General features: G+C 37.1%; 1 protein-coding gene across 1 annotated transcript in view; it reads right to left on the reverse strand.

The window, feature by feature from the left end:
* The window catches only part of GRV2 (DNAJ heat shock N-terminal domain-containing protein), a 247,129-nt gene that overhangs the window by 70,468 nt on the left and 156,423 nt on the right, over positions 1-20,238 (reverse strand). The window contains exons 14-16 of the mRNA XM_090017668.1: positions 14,577-14,800; positions 14,117-14,461; positions 13,517-13,811 (exon numbers count right to left, since the gene is read on the reverse strand). Coding sequence (XP_089873794.1) covers positions 13,517-13,811; positions 14,117-14,461; positions 14,577-14,800 — 864 coding nt within the window. The remainder of the gene's footprint in view (positions 1-13,516; positions 13,812-14,116; positions 14,462-14,576; positions 14,801-20,238) is intronic.

Here is a 20,238-nt window from a genome sequence, read left to right on the forward strand (position 1 = left end):
TCATGATATCACTGAAACGATCATACCAAGCCTTAGGAGCTTGTTTAAGGCCATATAATGCCTTTAAAAGCCGAAGAGTTTGACCTTGCTTAAGATTTATTCCGGGTGGCGGATCCATATAAACTTCTTCACTTAAACTTCCATTTAAAAAAGCATTTTTTACATCAAGTTGATAAATAGGCCATTTTTTGGTTGATGCAACAGCTATTAAAGTCCTAACACTGGTCATTCGAGCTACAGGAGCGAATGTTTCTTCGTAATCAATGCCATATTCTTGGGAGTATCCCTTAACAACTAATCTAGCTTTATATCGTTCTAAAGAGCCATCGCTTTTAGTTTTAACTTTGAAGACCCAGCGACAACCAATAGGTTTTTTGTGTGAGGGTAGATTAACTATTTCCCAAGTATTGGCCTTTTTTAGCGCATTAAGTTCAACTTGCATTGCTTCGACCCAGTGAGGTATAGATTTAGCTTGATTATAGTGTGCCGGTTCAAAATAAGAGTGTAAGGTTATTAAACATGCCCGATAGTTGGGAGTTAAGGAATCATAGGATACAAACCTATTTGGAGGTATTGATATTCTAGAAGAATGCCTAACTTGTGGTTCCTCAGTGGATTCAGAAATTTGAGAGTATTTTTCGAGGGCACTAATAGGATTTTCTTGATTTCTTCTTGAGTAAACATTTATATTGGTATCGCAATCATGAACATTTATATTAGAATCACTATCATTTGAGGGTGTTATGTCAAGAGGGGATACCTCACGAGAATCATCAATGTTTTCAAAAAAATCTTCTTGGATGTCATCAATAAGATCATATAAGAATATATAGTCAATTTCATTTGTTTCTTCTAGTTTATCAAAACCGTTTTCTTCTTTTAGAAATGTTACATCTTTTGAAATATATAATTTATCATTCTTAAAATCATAACATCTATACCCTTTTTGATTTTCACCATATCCTAGAAATACACATTCAATTGCTTTTGGAGATAACTTATCCCTTTTGTGTGATAGGACAAAACATTTGCAACCAAAAATACGAAGACGATTGAAATCGGGTGAAAATTTAAAGAGTTTTTCATATGGAGAAGCATTTTTTAACTTAGAAGAGGGCATTCTATTGATTAGATAGATTGAGGTTAAGACGGCTTCGGCCCAAAACTTCTTTGGAATATTCTTAGAAATAAGTAATGTTCTAGCGGTTTCAATAATGTGCCTATGTTTCCTTTCCGCTAGGCCATTTTGTTGGGGAGTCCTAAGACATGACTTTTGATGGCAAATGCCATTTTGGGTTAAATAGTTTTGGAATTCGTGAGATAAGTATTCGCCACCGGAATCGGATCTTAAAATAGATATGTTACTTTGAAATTGATTTTGAACCTTTTTATGAAAATCTTTAAAGAAAGTAAATACTTCCGATTTATGACTAAGGAAATAAATCCAAACATACCGAGTAAAATCATCAATAAACGTGACATAATATGAATAACCCCCTTTAGACATAACCGGAGAAGGCCCCCAAACATCTGAATGCACCAATTCAAAAGGCCTTGATGAAAGAAAAGTTCTAGTTGAAAATGGAATAGACTTCATTTTTCCAAAAATGCAATCTTTGCAATTAATTTCTTTTTCCTTACAAAATTTGTTTCCAAAAGGAAAGAGATACATTTTGGAATAACTTGGATGACCAAGTCTTTTATGCCAAGTTGCCATGTTTTTTTCTTTGACATAAGAACAAAAAAAGTTTGTAGGGAGATCAAGATGGTCCATATAATATAGGTCTCCCTTTCTATGGCCTTGCCCAATCCGCTTCCCGGACCGGAGATCCTGCACAAAGCAACCATTAGATGAGAAAGATATTTCACATCCATGGTCGGCAATTTGAGAAACCGAAAATAGGTTTAAATTTAGTTTATGAACAACTCTTACTTTTGGAACACAAAAATTTTGTGAATCTTTAAAAGAACCAATACTTGAAATTTTTAAAAAAGTTCCATCGGCCGTAGAGACACAAGAGTCCTTTGAATTGGTGCAAACATCAACAAGTGCATTTTCATGAGGGGTCATATGAAAAGAAGCTCCGGAGTCAAGGATCCAAGAATACGTACCGGGTGAAGATGATGAAGCAATAGCCGCACCCGATGTGGAGGAAGAAACTTTTAGCATTTGTTGGAGAGCCATAGATATTTGTCCAAGAGTTTCTTTGATGTCATTGTTCTTGCCTTCATCTTCTTTGGTGGTGGTTTCCTCAAGAGAAGCCACTTTAGGCTTAAAGGTTCCAATAAGCTGAGGACAAGCGGGTCTAATGTGACCCGGTTCATTGCAATAATGACAAACAATCATTTTTTTTCCTCCATTGTAGTTTCCTTGTTTCCCAAAATGAGGAGGCTTATAGGTTCTAACATTATTACCCGGTTTGGATACGGCAAGGACTTCATCAACATGCTTACGCATGCCAAGCCTTGTCTCCTCTTGAGTGATTTCGGCAATAGCATCCTCAATAGGAGGAAAAATAGATCTATGGAGAAGTGAAGATCTCACTTGCTCAAATTCGGGACGTAGCCCAAAAAGAAATTGAAACAATCGCTCTTGTTCCATTTGTTTTTGCCTTAAATCAACGTCTTCCATAGAAACCCATTTTGGCTCCAAGAGAGCCAATTCATCCCATAGTGGGTTTAAAGCACTATAATAGTCTTGAATGCTAGAATCACCTTGCTTGGTGGTTCTTATCTTTTCTTGCAAGAAGTATGCTCTTGCAAGATCCTTTTGGGTATACATACCCTTCATAAAGGACCAAGCCTCATTGGCTCTACGGAATTTAGCTATATTAGCACATACCTTAAGCTCCACATTATTCATAAACCACGCAAGGATTTTTGCGTGATTGCTTTCCCAATCTTCCACTTCCTTTTGATGACTTTCAATGGCCTTGAGGCGAGCATCTCCTTCAAGAGCCTTTTCTTGACCTTCTTCAATCTTCGTGAGCATAAGCTTAGGTTCCGGAACGGAACCCATGACAAAACCCCAAAGCTTCTTCCCTTTGAGATTATTTTCCATTGCCGATGCCCACATCATATAATTCTTTCCATTGAGCTTGAAAGAAAGGTCAATTTTTGTCTCCATGATGTTGCCAAGAAGTGAGAAGATATCTATTAGATATGAAAAAACACGAACCACACCTTTCCTTCAAGAATCGAGTGGCTCTGATACCATGTAATGAGATATTGCGGAAATATAAAGAGTGCATACAAGCACATACAACAATGAGAAAGAGACAATATCACAAGTCCACGAAGGGACAATACAAGCACAAGCCTTTAAGAAGGCAACAATATACAAAGCCTCTTATTGAAAAGAGAGAGAAGCTCTCAAGAATGAAAAATATATAAGGGGATCACCCCTATTTATACAAAAAGAAGAGAGAGGAGGAGGCAAAATGCCTCAAAAGGGGAGCCAAAAAGGGGGCTCCCATGGAGTCGTTGGGAGCCCCCAACGGTCACATTTGTGACCGTTGGGGGCTCCAACGACAATATGTTGGAGCCCCTTTTTGTTATTTAAAAAATACAAAAAATAAAAGGAAAAAATAAAAAAGGAAAAATACATTTAAATGAAAAATGAAAATAGTTGTTTTCTAAAACAACTATTGTGAAATTACAAAACTACCCCTATCGGGTATTTTGTAATATACAGAATATATATATATATTATATATATATTATATATATATATATATAATAGATACATTTTAACACTTTGTTCTCTCATGAAAAACTGGATTGTTAGCTATATAGGTGGTTGCTCGATTATCACACATCATCAACATTGGAGATGGAATCATCACTTATAGATCCTTTAGAATAGACTGAACCCACATCATTTCAGCAGTTGTTTGAGCCATAGCTCTATATTCTGATTTAGCACTGGAACGAGCTACCACAGTTTGTTTTTAACTTCTCCAAGTAATTAAGTTTCCTCCGACAAACACGCAGAACCATGTGGTGGACTTTCTATCATCGATGGCCCCTGCATAGTCTGCATCTTGAGTACGCAATTATATCAAGGTTGGAGCTTTGTTTATATAGCAATCCCTTTTCAGGGGAAGATTTCAAATACCTGAGAATCATCATAGCTGCCTGTCAATGCACTTGAGTAGGTTTGTCCATGAATTGGCTTATCTTGCTCACAGCTAAGGAGATAACAAGGATCTAAAACTTCTACTGTCAATTGGTTCTGATTTTTCATCATACATATGCAGTTTAGGATCCATGGGTATATTGGCTGGTTTGGCGCCTAACATCCCTGTCTCCTGCAGTAGGTCAAGTAGATACTTTCTCTATGATAGAACAAACCCCTCATTGTTTTTGGCCACCTCTATGCCCAAGAAATATCTAAGAGATCTCAGATCTTTTGTGACAAAGTGCTTCTGAAGATGAATCTTTGTGTCATAGATGTCCTTTGCACTACTCCCTGTAAGAATAATATCATCTACATATACAACCATAACCACAATACCAGCGGAGGTTTTCTTGATAAACAAGGAGTGATCTGAAGATGACCTGTTGAAGCCAAATGCAAACATAATTTCAAATAACTTCTGAAACCATGCACAGGGACTTTGTTTAAAACCATATATGGCTTTCTTTAGTTTGCACACCTTGCTACACTCCCCGTGAATCTCAAACCCGAGAGGTTGCTGCATGTACACAGTCTCAGACAGATCCTCATATAAGAAGGCGTTTTTCTTATTTAACTGACATAAACTCCACCCATAATGAATAGCTACAGATATGACCAACCAAATAGTCCCAAGACGGGTTGCTGGAGAAAAAGTCTCAAAGAAGTCAACTCCATAGTTTGAGTATATCCTTTTGCGACTAACCGGGCCTTGTATCTTTCGATTGAGTCATCCAAGTTATACTTAATGGTGTAGACCCACTTACATCCAACAATATCTGCATCAATGGAAGGAACAACCAACTCCCATGTGTCACATGTGAGCAAGGCATCCATCTCAACCTGCATCGCTTGCTTACACTTAGGATCTAATAATGTTTGATGATGATTAAGTGGGATAGAAGTGGCAAATAAAGCAGAGATAAAAAAATTCATGTGAACACCAAGTCGTGCCTCTGTAACAAACTTAGAAATAGGATGTAAGGTGCATTGTCTTTTACCTTTTATGAAAGCAATAGCTCTATCATCATCAACATTAGACATCTCAATAATTTCAGGAGAACTTACATCTAAAGAAGGTGGTGATGTAGGTGCTGATTCAGGTGGTTATCTGCGAGTGGACACCAGAGGAGGATCATGATACCGAGCAGTTGGGGAAGACTAAGAGATAGTCTGAGAAAACGACTCCAAGGGAAAAGGAGGAATAGGAAGAGGCAGGGTATCACCATGTTCAACATGTAGTCTGGATGCAGTGGTAGAAAAAAAAGGAACAGATTCAAAGAAAGATACATTTGTACTAATATACTCTCGACGAGAGATGGGATCATAACACCGGTAGCCTTTTTGATCTTTTGGATATCCAAGGAAGACACACTTGATGGCTTGGGCAGATAATTTATCACGGTTAGGTCCAAGTTTATGAACAAAGGAAACGCATCCAAATACTTTTGGAGAAATCAGGAATAGTGGAGCGTTAGGATAGAGAATTTGAAAAAGGATTTGTTCTTCCAAGGATGAAGACGGCATACGATTAATGAGATAACAAGCAGTGAGAATAGCATCCCCCCAGTATGATGGTGGCATATTTGATTGCAACATAAGAGTACGAGCAACATCGAGTAGATGCCTATGTTTTCAACACCATTTTGCTGAGATGTATGAGCACAAGTAGTTTGAGGGCGGATGCTACGATAAAATTGTAACAATTCATTGGATTTGAATTCGAGAGCATTATCAGTGTGGATAATCCTGACAAGAGAATGAAACTGAGTCTTTATTTCATGACAAAAGACATAAGAATGGAGGCAACCTCTGACCTTTCTTTTTTTAAGAAAACCCATGACAATCTGTAGAAATCATCAACAATAACTAAGTAATAAAGGCACTGAGATCGACTAGGTACTCTACTAGGTCCCCATACATCAACATGCAAAATCTCAAACATTACTTGACTCGATGGGCTCTGAGGAGAAGGAAAGGAGCTTTTGTGATGTTTGCCCAAATGACAGGCGTCACATTGAAATGAATCAGATGGATAAATATGAGGAATAAGTCTACGAAGCTTTGGCAAAGGAACATGACCAAGACGGAGATGCCACTGATAGGTACTGGAAGATGGCTTAGACACAGAATTCAAAGATCTAACTGGCTGATGAAGATAATAGACACCACCCTCCTCATGGCCTCCACCAATCCTCTTCCCCGTCAGCAAGTCCAGAAAAATACAACACACAGGATCAAATATCACTCTACAGTTATTCTCCTTAGCAATACGACTAACAGATAGTAAGTTCTCAGGAAATAAAGGACATTAGTCAATTGAAATGTGGGGGATATAGGAATGTTTCCCTGGCCTACAACAGGAGAAGATCTCCCATCAGCAAGTATAACATTGCGAGGTTCAACAATAGGGTGTAGCTTAGAAAATTTATGGGAAGTTCCACACAAGTGTCTAGAGGCACCCGAATCAATGATCCATCTACTGTAATGAAAAGAGGCGGAACCACCAATAGAGCAAAAGAACTCTTTAAGAGTGACCACAAGAGCCAAGAACACAAACACAAACACTAAAGGTGTACACACAAAACTCACAAAAGTAGAAAATGACTTAAAGTCATAAGTTGAATATTATGGAAGAAAGAAAGAGAAGGGTGAAAACCCATTGCTTTACAAGAGGAAAAACCTCCTCTATTTATAGAGGAGGGAGTCATAAGAAGGTCACCACAAGGGGCTCCCATGTAGTCGTTGGGAGCCCCAATGGTCATAAATCTGATCGTTGGGGCCCCAACGACTACATGTGTGGGGCCCTTATGGTCTTACAAAAAGCTGAAAATAAAAAGGAAAAAAGAAAAAAGAAAAAGGAAGAAAAGAAAAATATAAAAAGAAAAAAAGATTACATGTGGTTTTACCAAAATACTCCTATTGGGTATTTTGAGGAAAGAAAAAGAAAAACTGTATATATATACATATATGTATATATATACTTATATATATACGTATGTATATATATATAAGTATATGTATATATATATACATAATTTAACACGCCCCCTCAAACTTTACGGGGAGAAGACCGAAAGTTTGCAAAGAAGAAACATAAATCGTGGAGTTGGGAGCGCTTTGGTGAAGAAGTCAGCTAGTTGATATTCTGAAGTGACGTATGGTAATGTGATAGTTCCTCTGAGGAATTCATCTCGAACGTAGTGGCAATCCATCTCGATATGCTTGGTCCGTTCGTGAAACGTATAATTGCTTGCAATGTAGATCGCACTTTTGTTATCACAACAGAGCTTGGTGGGTGAGGAGATGAGGACACCCATGTCCCCAAGGAGTCCTCTGAGCCACACGATTTTCATTGTTGTCATTGCCATAGCCTGATATTCAGCTTCAGTGGATGATAGAGAGACCTTTTGCTACTTCTTACATCTCCACGAGATGAGAGATTCACCTAAAAAAATGCAAAGACCTGTAATTGAGATACGATCATTGGGATTTCCTCCCCAGTCAGCATCAATAAAAGCAGTTAATTCAAGAGATGAGGAAGAGGATAAGAAGAGCCCCTTGGAGATGGTATTTTTGATGTATGGCACAATTCTCATTACGGCTGTCATATGAACCGAAGTAGGTGCATGCTGAAACTGGCTTGCTGCATGAACCGCATGAGCTATACCTGGACGTGTGATGGATAGATAGGTGAGGGATCCAATTAATTGACGGAAGGGGGTTGGATCCTCAAGAAGAACACCATCTTCAAGTCTCAGTTTTGCATTGATAACTTCGGGAGTCTCAACTTTCTTTTCATCAGATATTCCTGATTTGGTACAAATTTCTGCAGCTAATTTCATTTGAGATAGGATGTATCCTCGTGCGGAATAAGCCACTTCAATTCCTAAAAAATATCTCAAGTATCCAAGATCAAACATATCAAAAGTTTCTTTTAACATAGACTTTACATCATTTACCTCCTTTTTGTCGTTCCGAGAGATGATCATATCATCAACATATAGCAGAAGCATAACAATGGAGTCACCTGTCTTCTTAACAAAAAGAGCAGTGTCAGTATAGCAAGAAGAAAATCTTAAATTGATTAATACATTACTAAACCTGTCATACCAAGCTTTAGGAGCTTGCTTAAGTCTATATAAGGCCTTTTTTAATTTCAAATTTTTTTCATTTAAATTTTCATTCAAAAAGGCATTTTTGACATCAAGTTGAAAGATTGGCCATTTTTTAACAGAGGCTATAGCAATAAAAGCTCGAACACTAGTCATTCGTGCAACTAGGGCAAAAGTTTCATCATAATCTACCCCATACTCTTGGGCATATCCTTTGGCTACTAACCTAGCCTTATATCATTCTAATGAACCATCACTCTTAGTTTTTACTTTAAAAACCCATCTACATCCAATGGGTTTCTTGCCATTGGGAGGATCAATGATTTCCCAAGTTTGCGCCTTTTTAAGAGCATTAAGTTCTAGTTCCATAGCTTCATTCCAATGAGCATATTGTTTAGCATCATTGTAATGAGATGGTTCATGAAAGGAGTGAAGAGTAAGTAGACATGCTCGAAAGTTTGGAGAAAAAGAATCATAAGAAACAAATCTATTTGGTACTTTGGAAATACGATTTGATTTTTTTTTTAGATGTTTCTTCGATCGACTCACTTTGAGAGAATTTTTCAAGGGCACAAGGAGGATTTCTTTCATTCCTTCTAGAGTAGACTTGTATTTGTCATGAAACATTTTCTTCTAAATTTTTATCATCATTTGGATATTCAAAATGATCTTCAATAAGAAGTTCACTAGGATCAACATGATCATCTATGATGTTTTCTTGAGGCAACAAGTCAAATAAAAAGGAATAATCAATATTTTCATTTGGTTGGTGCGAAAAACCATTTTCTTCTTCTAGGAATGTGACATCTTTTGAAATATAAAGTTTGTTTTTGAGTATGTCAAAACATCGATAACCTTTTTGTTTTTCGCCATATCCTAAGAAAATACATTCAATAGCCCTAGGAGAAAGTTTATCATTTTTGTGAGTTAGAACAAAATATTTACATCCAAAAATTCTTAGTCTTTTATAATCGGGAGACATATTGTAAAGTTTTTCAAATGGAAAAAGATTTTTCAAAGAAGATGAAGGGGTTCTATTGATAAGGTATGTTGAGGTCAGAACCGCTTCGGCCCAAAAGGATTTTGGAATATTTTTTGAAATTAATAACGTTCTTGTGGCTTCTATTATGTGTTTATGCTTTCTTTCCGCAAGACCATTTTGTTGCGGAGTGTTGGGACAAGAACGTTGATGACAAATTTCATTTTCTTTTAAATAGCTTTGAAAATCATTGGACATATATTCGCCTCCCGAATCAGACATAAGAATAAAAAGATTTCCCAAAAATTGATTTTTAACCATCGCATGGAATTCTTTAAAGAAAGAGAAAACTTCGGATTTACGACTTAGAAAGTAAATCCATGTAAATCGAGTGAAGTCATCAATAAAGACCACATAGTACGAAAATCCTCCTTTAGACAAAATAGGGGAAGGTCCCCACACATCGGAATGAACAAGTTCAAAAAGCCGAGTGGTGAAGTAACTTCTTTGAGGAAATGGAGTAGCTTTAGATTTCCCAAAAATGCAATCTTTACAAGTCATGTGATTGTCTTTACAAGTATTGTTCAAAAAAGGAAAAAGAGACATTTTTACAAAATTTAGATGACCAAGTCTCTCATGCCAAATTCCAATACTTTTGTCTTTTACAAGATTGCAAGATGACTTAGATGGAAGAGTCAAAAAATCCATAAAATAGAGATCACCCCTTCTATGGCCTTGCCCAATCAGTTTCCCTGACTGGAGATCCTGCACGGTGCAATCTTTAGGTGAGAAAGAGACTTGGCATCCATGATCGGTGATTTGGGAAACGGAAAAAAGATTTAGATTAATTTTTGCAACGATTCTTACTTAAGGAACGAAAAAGTTTTGAGAATTTTTAAAATCAAGTGTTCCAATACTTTCAATTTTCAAAGATGTTGCATCGGCCGTTGAAACATAAGAGGATATGGGTTCGGAAAAAACATTTGAAAGAGAGTTTTTATGAAATGTCATATGAAAAGAAGCACCGGAGTCTAGTATCCACATACCTGGAGGTGATGAAGAATAGGCGATGGCGGCTCCGGATGTTGAAGAAGAAGTCTTGAGAAGATGTTGGAGAACTTCGGAGATATGATTAAGAGTTTCTTTGATATCTCCCTCTTTGGCACTTTCTTCTTCCTTCTTTGGAGAATTTTCTCCAACCGCGACTACTTTTCCCTTAAGTTTGGGACAAACCGGTCTAATGTGTTCCGGTTCATTACAATAATGACATATCACTCCCTTTCTAGGCCCATTACTATTTTTGTTAAAGTGAGGAGGTCTATATGCTTTTACATTTGATTTGGGCCTAGTAACGGCCAAAACTTCATCACTCATAACGCTTAGGCCAAGTCGAGTTTCCTCTTGGCATATTTCGGCAAGGGCATCTTCAATGGGTAAGGTTTTGCTTCTATGGAGAAGGGATGCCCTAACTTTTTCAAATTCTGGTCGAAAACCATGAAGAAATTGAAAAAGTGCTCTTTTTCAATTTGTTCCCTTTTTTAACTCAATATCTTCCGGAGCCACCCATTTAGGCTCAAGAAGAGCAAGTTTATCCCAAAAAGAGGTTAGAGAGCTAAAGTAGTCTCGGACACTCATATCCATTTGGTTGGTGGAACGGATTTTTTCTTGACAAAAAAAATTGTCGAGCAAGATCCTTTTGGGTATACATACCCTTAAGGAAAAACCATGCCTCATTGGCCCTTCTAAATTTGGCAATATTAGCACAATTTTTAAGGTCTACATTGTTCATAAACCATGCCAAAATTTTGGCATGGTTAATCTCCCAATCCTCAACTTTGGATTGATGATCATTGATAGCTTTGATGCGCTCATCGCCATCTAAAGCTTTTTCAACCTCATTTTCGATGTTAGTGAGAACAAGAGAGGGTTCGGGAGTAGTTCCCATAACAAAACCCCAAAGTTTCTTACCTCTTAGATGATTTTTCATAGCGGAGGCCCACATAAGATAGTTGGACCCATTGAACTTAAAAGAAAGCTCAACTTTAGAATCACGTTCCATCGGCACCAAATATTCTTCCTTTCTTCAAAAGCTTGAGAGGCACACGTTCCAAGATAACAAAGAAAAGCCCAATCACCAACCGAGTTTTGGCACCAAATACATTTGATGTAAATGCTTGATACTTATTTGATGCTTGATAGTTTTTAGATATGGTTAGTGAGAATGAAAATAGATTTTATTTTTTTTTTCATGTAAAATTTAGTTAGTTTATTTTATTTATTTTTTTATCTTTTAGATTTTTTAAGAATTTATTTGATTTTTTAATTTGTTCTCGAGATTTTGCCGAAAAAAACTCGAGAAATATTCAAAAAGTTGAAAATCTCCCAAGAAATTCACTACCGAGAAATTGTCGTTTTAAACTTTTGTCACAATGGTTCTAAGGGATTTTGAATCCTTATTGGTTCCACTTCTTTCTTCGTGAGACGTTTTGACTGATGCCATATTTTTTTCTTCTCTTCCTTTGAACTTGGTACAATAGAATTTGATATGTCTCGGCTCTCGACAAGTATAACACATTATTATATTTCTTCTCTTGTTGTCATCATATCTAGGTCTCTCATAGTACGGTTTTGAAAAATGTGGTGATTTGTAGACATTTGTATTGGCAGCCGGTCTTAACACGGCCAAAACATTATCGTTGATCTCCTTAGAATCAGACATGGATTTCAGCCTTGTCTCCTCATACACACTTGAGCCAAGACATCATGCAAGGGAAGATGTTTTTCCCTATGAATGATATTGACCCGGACTTGCTCAAAGTCTGATCTAAGACCTCTAAAAAATTGGAACAATTGTTCCTCGTGCTTGTATTTCTTCCATTCTTGAGCATCATTAGGTGTCTGTCATATAGGTCCAAGCTTAGCTAATTGATCCCAAAGTCTTTTGAGGGTACTATAATATTACCTCACTGTTTTATCGCCTTGTTTACAACTATGTATTTTGTCTTTAACATACCACTGTAGCAACATCTTTTTGGGTATGTGTTTGTCTAACATATTCCCAAGCATCATCCGCTCTTTCAAATTCAAGAATATCGGAGCATGGCGCCTCATACATACTACCCATAAAGAGAGAAAGAACTTTGGCATGACCCACTTTCCTCTCTTTATAGGTTTTTTTATAATCAAGAATAGTTTTTCCCTTTCAACTCCCTTGAAGCTCTCTTCCTTGGATTCACCATCGGCTCCAACAACCATTCTTGTTAGAATTGGTTGTGGTTCCAATACGAAACCATCAACAAATTGTCACATATCTTTACCCACGATGATTCTTTTCATCGCCGCAGCCCACATATTATAGTTTTTCTCATCAAATTTGATGAGAACAACCGTTACAATTTCGTTATCAACCATAGCAGAGAAGAAAAATAGATAGAGAGACAAGGAGAGAAAAGAATAGAAGATTGCAAGAAGAAAAGTGTTGAAGAAGTTTGATGGCATGCTTCCAGAAACAACAAACCAATGCTCTACTAATCTCACGATCTTCTTCTTGATCTTCACTACAACCCAAGAGCACCAAAGCTCTTATACCATGTAATGAAATATGGCAAATAGAAACAAATGCCTCTTATGGGAAAGTACAACATACACAAATAGAGACCACTTATAGGTCAAGATACAATCACGTGCACATCACTTATGAGAAAGAGAGATAACATAAAAAACAAGCATAAAAGAACAAAAGGGGGTTTACCCCTATTTATACACAAGAGGCAGTTTCAATAGAGTTGTTGGATTGTTCCTACAACTATAAATATAGTTGTTGGACTGTTCCAACCGCTAATATTGACTAGCCAAAAGAACCCAACAGCTCTATTTGTTATTTGACCAAATAGTCCCTATAAAAACAGAAAAGGACAAAAAGAAAAGAATAAAGTAAAAGTATTAATGTGCCCCTAATGGGCTCGGCTTATTACAAGGACTGAAATGACCAAAATACCCCTAATGGGTATTTACTTGTTGCATCATTATAAACACACACACACACACACACACACACACACACACATATATGAATAACACAAAAAAGAAAAAAAGGTGTTATTGTTACTTAAGAGGAATATAAAATAACCAACATATGTGCATACATACTGAATAACAACAGTGCAAAAGTTATGAACAGAATGAAACAACATTTACACAGCACTACGAGAAACAAATGTAGGAAATAGTAACATTTGCATTTACCTCAGGAGACTCCAAATTTGTGTTCAAGTTAGACAAAAGATCCTTTGGTGACTGATTCTTAAGCATGTCTGCAAGTTTGGGAGTCAGCAAAGCTCTAATTGCATTTACTGATGGTTGATTCAATGGTGTACTGTTGTCATCACCACAATATCCACTCAGCCTTGACAAGGCTTGAGCTGCACGGACAGCATGCATATTTTTTGCGATTTGCACACTAGTACCAACACCATGTGCTTCTCTTACATCAGTTTCTTCAGCAGTGGAGTCATACTGAAGTAGCAGGGGTAACACATACCTAACATAAGAAGCAAGGAGTCAACACATAACAAAAAATGAAAAAATAAACTACTGCGGGTATTATATCAACGTATACACAGAGCCAGGTGATCCTGCAAAATATACATGATAAAAACATCAATTATTCGCTAGGGTTAATATACATGATAAAATCATCAATTATTCCCTACGGTTAACATTTACACTAAGAGAAAGCAATAAGAAAGTCTCAGTCACGCAAACATCCTGAAATAGCATCCTAGATTGATGAGATTGATATTATGAAAAGGAAAAAAAATTTCCAACCACGTGTTCAGGACCTACCATAGGATACCAGCCTTTAGTAAAGCATTTTGCAATTCAGATGAAACAGAAACACGAGCAGCAGTTTGGAGAGCAGCATCAACAACTGCTGGTACAAGTTCCAGCTCTGTACAGTGAACAATATCCTCAACCAATCCACTAAAATTTAGTATTTCAGATCTGGCACTCTCAAACTGACTCAAAACAGAAAATGTGCGCATCACATTTGCAACAATTAAAGCAGATGGTTCGCTGGCAGAAGTTGTAGGCTGAACTACACACATGCAGCGTGAAAGAAGAGTTGCAAGAAGGGGTATTCCACCATCCCTCACAAGCTCCTCACCATTTAATGAAGATGATGCACACCTGTTAAATAAAACGCCAAACACGGCTTCAATGTTTCACTTCATTTGAGAGGCTCGTAAGAAACAAAAAGCAATTATGAAAAAGTCAAGCAACAATTGAAGGAAATGTAACATACGTCAACCAAATGAGCTCTGATGCAGCAACTAGAAGGGGAACCCTATCAGAAGAAAGGAAATTGTTGTCATCCTTGTCTACAGTAACCGCATTCAGCAACATTGGATAACCAGCATATTTAAATGGTTCCAGGACATCACCATATCGCCTATATAATATGCACTGGCCCTTCAACAACAACAACAGCCTCCAAAGTTGAGGTCCTTGCAGGCCTTGCATGGTTGCCTAGTAAGTCATATGAGAAAATGACATATATCAATGTTTCAATAATGCAAGCCGAAAATTTGGATGACAAATTTCTTTACGCATATCATATCCCTCAAATACTCAATATAGTTGAATCTCTAACATTGGAGGTGTCGATTGTATAAAAAGACTATACCTCAACAAACATAACTGTGATAAGGGTACAAATTGTTTGCTAGCCATGTTAGTATAAATGAAAAGTCCATCAGAAGAGAAATTTTACAAAACAGAAAGAAATATTAAATTATTATAAAAAGGGCACAACGAACAAAACCAATAACAAAAATTTCTTAAAAACAAAAGTCTGCCCAAAGGCAAATTGTACTACTAATGCCCATGGCCACCAGGGAGTTTAGAAAAAGACGTGTATCAACACATACACTAGGGAAAAGACATGCATATCAACACACACACATACACAATCAACACTTAGTGAATATCAAATTAGAGTTAGGATTTACAAAAAAAAAAAAGCAAACCTAACCCATGGTTTAGAAACCTGGCTGGTTGACCCAGTGACTTGTCCAAGTCAACCAAGTTGACATCTTACTGGGTCAATCTAGTTGGTTTACTCAGTCTACACTGTGCATTTTTTTAAATAAAAAATAAAAAAAAAACATTTTTTAGGGACAAATGGACATTTTTGGACTCGGTCAAAGTTGACCGAGTCCAAAATGTGAACGGACTCGGCCTCGACTCGTTGACCAAGTCTGACTCGGCGTTGACCGAGTCCAGGCCGAGTCCAAAGCCGCACATGTGCCAGGGCGGGTCGACTCGGGTGCGGCACCTCCCTAGCCGAGTCAGTGTGACTTAGGTCTGCACATATCTACCTTAATATTTTCAATTTTTGAGGTTTGATTTATACATGAATAATCATATATGGAAATAATGATGATATAAATGGAATTTATTTGTTTTATTTGTACATGTACCTACTCTTGAGTTAACTTTCAATCAAATATAGTACTCTAGCCATTCTAATTTGCTATTATTTCCTATTGAAGTTTTTGATGTTTTTACATTGAAAATCTTGGTAAATGTTACCTAATTATCACTTAATACTAGTGTTATTAAAAACGCGCCTCAAGGCGCAAAAAGCGCGCCTCGCCTCAAGGGGCAAAAAGCGTGCCTCGCCTCAAGGCGAGGGGCTTTATGCCTTGAGGCGCATGTACAAAGCGCAACAGCCTCGAGGCATGCGCCTCATACGCCTTGAAGCGCACGCCTCAAGCCAAGGCATACACGCCTTGAATTTTTTAGTCAAATGAGTGTCGAAGTCCTCATTTGACCAAAAATTAGGGTTTTTTTACGCAGTTTTAACTAAGTTGCTAGTAAAAAATCAGGTTTGATCCATAAGACATCGGGTCTCAAACATAAGCCCAAAAAAACCGCGTCGAGGGGGAGCCCCCGAACCCCCTTACTGCAAGGGCAAAAACTCTGAATCAGGCTGCACAACTCATCAGTTGGACCTATGTTAAAATGAGTGGGTCCAAACCTGAATCCGACTAAGTAATGTAGGTATCAGAACAAGATTCGGGTTTACCTGGATTTTTATAAGAAAAACTATACCCAGATCCGATAAAATGAAAACATGCATTTTCTAATATATATATATAAACATTTGGTTGTTAATGCTAAAATGCATTTTCTAATTATGACATGATATTGTTAATGCTAATATGCATTTTGTTGTAAATGTTAATTTTTTATTTAATGAATGCTCATGTTTTATTTCTTAGATACTTACATATATCAAGTTGTTGCATTAATGTTATTTTTACATGTTAATCTCATATTTTTTCAGTATTTATTTGAGATTTTTTTTTATTGGTTGTTGCTTTATCAATAAAGGATTTTTTATTTATTTATAATTTTAAATATTCTTTATAGTTTTTTTAAGTTTTAAAAAAAAAAACTTTGAGGCTTATGCTTTACGCCTCGAGGCTCTCGCCTCAGATTTTGGTGGCGCACCTCGCTACGCCTCGACGCTTTTCACAACACTGCTTAATACTTTTATGGTCATAGATATTTTTGTCATTATATACAATTCTTTCTTTTATATAATATGTTTTATGCTATTCTTATATATAATATAAAAAAAAGTTAGCATAATCTGGCTGAGTCACTGAATTGACCTCGCTGAGTCTCAGTCAAGACCAAGCGAGCCAGCTCACAAGTTATTGGGTTTTCAACCATGACTTAACTAAATATGGCTCCTGTACATGGGACATTACTTGACAATGATGATGATGAAAAAGTTAACCTAACCAGAAATCTTTTCATGAAGGAGTGGGTTCTCTGAATGTTACTTAGCTCTAACCCCTTGGATAAAAATTTGAAGCTTGCTTATGTTTTTTTCAAGTTAGATCTGAGGTACATAAGAAATAAAGAATTATACCACTTAGATACAATTCTGTACCCGACATTATTGTAACATGCATGTGCTGTTAATGGTATCTTGCAGTCTGTACTTTAATACAGCATATTATATTTTATATGTTTCAAGGATAAAAGGGCAATCCAACCCAACACTATAGTATACACAATTAACAATATGTGAAAGGACATCAGAGAGGGACCACTTTTGGTCCCTCTCCTACAGTAGCCATGCTATTTTTGCTTCTCTACATCTTCTCTTCATCATTGGTTGAACAACTCGGAAACTGTTAGGGGGCATTTGAGAGCTCAGATTTCCGATCAACTGATCTGAGGTGGTGTGGGTGGTCGTCAAGAGAGGCAGGCCCCATGTCAAGATCAGCTCCATCTCAAATGGTGGATCTCAGACCCTCGGTTTTGAGATCCCTGGTTTAAGGGAGAAAAGAAAAGGAAGGGATGCAGGATCTGAGAACCAACTGGGGGTTGGGTGGGTGGGGGTGTGGGGTGTTGTTGGGAGGGTGTTCAATTCTCATATTAGAGGACCTGAGATCCTCAGTTCTCAAATCTGATCACTCCAATCTGAAAACAGAGGCATTCAAATTTCCCTTAATGGTATGAGAAGAGCCCGATTCTTGAGATAACCCATGAATCCTATTTTTAATATCTTATTTGCCAAGGGTTCTATCCTCAAACTTTTGTTTCTAAAGTTTTCAATGTCTTCTTCTGGATGTCTGCTCTCCTTAATCTGTATTCTCCAAAGATTCCTTTCCTTTCATCTCGAATTCCTTTCCAATCCTTCTTTTCTATGGCACCTAATATTCTTCTTTATCTTTCTTTTTTGCTCTCGTAACACTTTTTTTTTTTAAACAAATATGTACTAGTGATAGATTAGGCATAAATATAATCTAGTTCACGGCCAACTGAGAAAACAAAAGCATGCATTTGCAGAGCAAAGAATGATGAAAAATTGCAACCATGAAAAGTTAGGAGATAAAGGAAGACATAATCCTATGGCATTTATACAAATATTATTTACTAATTTCTGAGTGTTTTGAATCTCTAGCATAATATTGTTTCATTGTGCAAGGGTATTTTAATAAATACCAAAACCAAATACATATTAATAACAATAAGGGGGGATGCTCAATAATTACAGATTGTGAGACATCCCTTTTTTTCGGAACAATTTCCTTTTGGCTGTCTTCTTCTTACCATCAGATGAACCTTTAATTTTTATAAGGTATCAAAACATCCTTGATTTTACCTTTCCGTCAAAATCTATCTATCTATCTATATATATATATATATATATATATATATATATATATATATATATATATATATATATATATATATATATATATATATATATATATATATATATATATATATATATAATTGTCACTGATATCGCCGATATATTGAAAATATCATGATATTATCGGCTATTTCAAGGTAGCCAATAATATCAAGAATATATCATGATATTTTTCAAATATCGCCAGAGATAAAATATTGTGATATTATCGCGATATTTTGGGGAAAAAACTCTTTTTATTTTAAGTTTCCATTTCCTATTTTTTTGTTTCTTTTATATTTTAAAACCATTAAAACATGTTTATTTATATTTTTGAAAGAAAAATAATGCAAAAACATTATTTTCTTAGCTTTTTTGTTGTTATTTATAGTTTTTTTTTAAACTCCGGAGATATTCAAGAGATTTATCAACTTTTGAAAATCTCATTGAGAAATACCCTCGCCAAAAAATTGCCTTTAACGGTATAGGTGACTATGATATATATATATATATATATATATATATATATATATATATATATATATATATATATATATATATATATATATATTACTTTTTCTTGTGTTGCTATTCATTAATATTTTATTTCCTTTTGAATTGTTTATTTCTTTTCACGTAAACAAAAGGCGACAAAATTTAATAAAAAGAAAAAAGAACAAAAAAATGAAGTCCTTTCGTGCATAATGATGTCAACGAGCATAGGTCTCCCACAAGTTATCAGAAGCTCCATATAGACGTGGGAAGCATGCTTCCTCAAAAGCTCACTTAAAAAACATGGGACACCATGCGCACTTCCCTTGCATTTTATGCTTCTTCTATGCTTCCTCTACATAGCCCATGCTTCTATAGGAATACTTGTGGACATAGTGCCCTTTTCTTTTCAGCTGTTTTACTGCAATTTCAATCTTTTCAACGCTCATATTATCTAACATTCCTTTATTAGACTCCTAATTTTTTTTACTCAAGTATTCACTTGGTAATGTATAAAGATGCTTTCTCCATACCTTTTGAATTGCATGTTCTTTCACCAAAACCTTTTGATCCTCATCCTTAATATATCTATTCCCATCTTGGCAAGTGTGATATATATTAGCATCTATGTCACATAGGTGGGGGTGGGGGTGGGGGTGGGGGTGGGGGTGCGGGTGCGGGTGCGGGTGCGGGTGCGGGTGCGGGTGTGGATGCGAATGCGGATGCGGCGATGGGGTACAGTGTAATAAACAAAAAAAAATGTTTGACCCGGGTCGGATCCAGATTTGGACCCGACCCGGATCCAAAAGGAGAGGCAGTCGGGCACAGCCTCACCGCCTCCCTCGGACCTTCTTTAGACAACAAGGCAAGGGGGTTTCAAATACGAAACCCCCCCTCGCTGTCTCTCTCTTGCACTCTCGCCCTCTCGACTCCCCTTCTCTCCCCTTTGTTGCGTCTCTCTCTCGTTGTCGCCTGCGATTGGAGACGCCGGCGATCGAAGCCGACAGGCGGCCTCTGAGCTCCGACGATCGCATCGCTGGTAGCCTGCTCGAGCCTCCCCTCTGCGACCTCGTCGGCGATGCCTCCCTACTCGACCTCCGCTGTCGTCGCCACCTGCGACCCTCCTCGTCGGCCTCTGCGTTGCCGAGCAACCCCATCGAGGACCCCCTCCTTTCGACAGCCTCAAGTATGCCTCTTCTCCCCTATTTTCCCCCTTTTTCCCCTCCTGTTTCCTCGCCTCTCATCGGCAAGGGGT

This window comes from Nuphar pumila, chromosome 9 (genome assembly GCF_984573655.1).
Source record: "Nuphar pumila chromosome 9, dmNupPumi1.hap1.1, whole genome shotgun sequence".
Taxonomy (NCBI): Eukaryota; Viridiplantae; Streptophyta; class Magnoliopsida; order Nymphaeales; family Nymphaeaceae; genus Nuphar; species Nuphar pumila.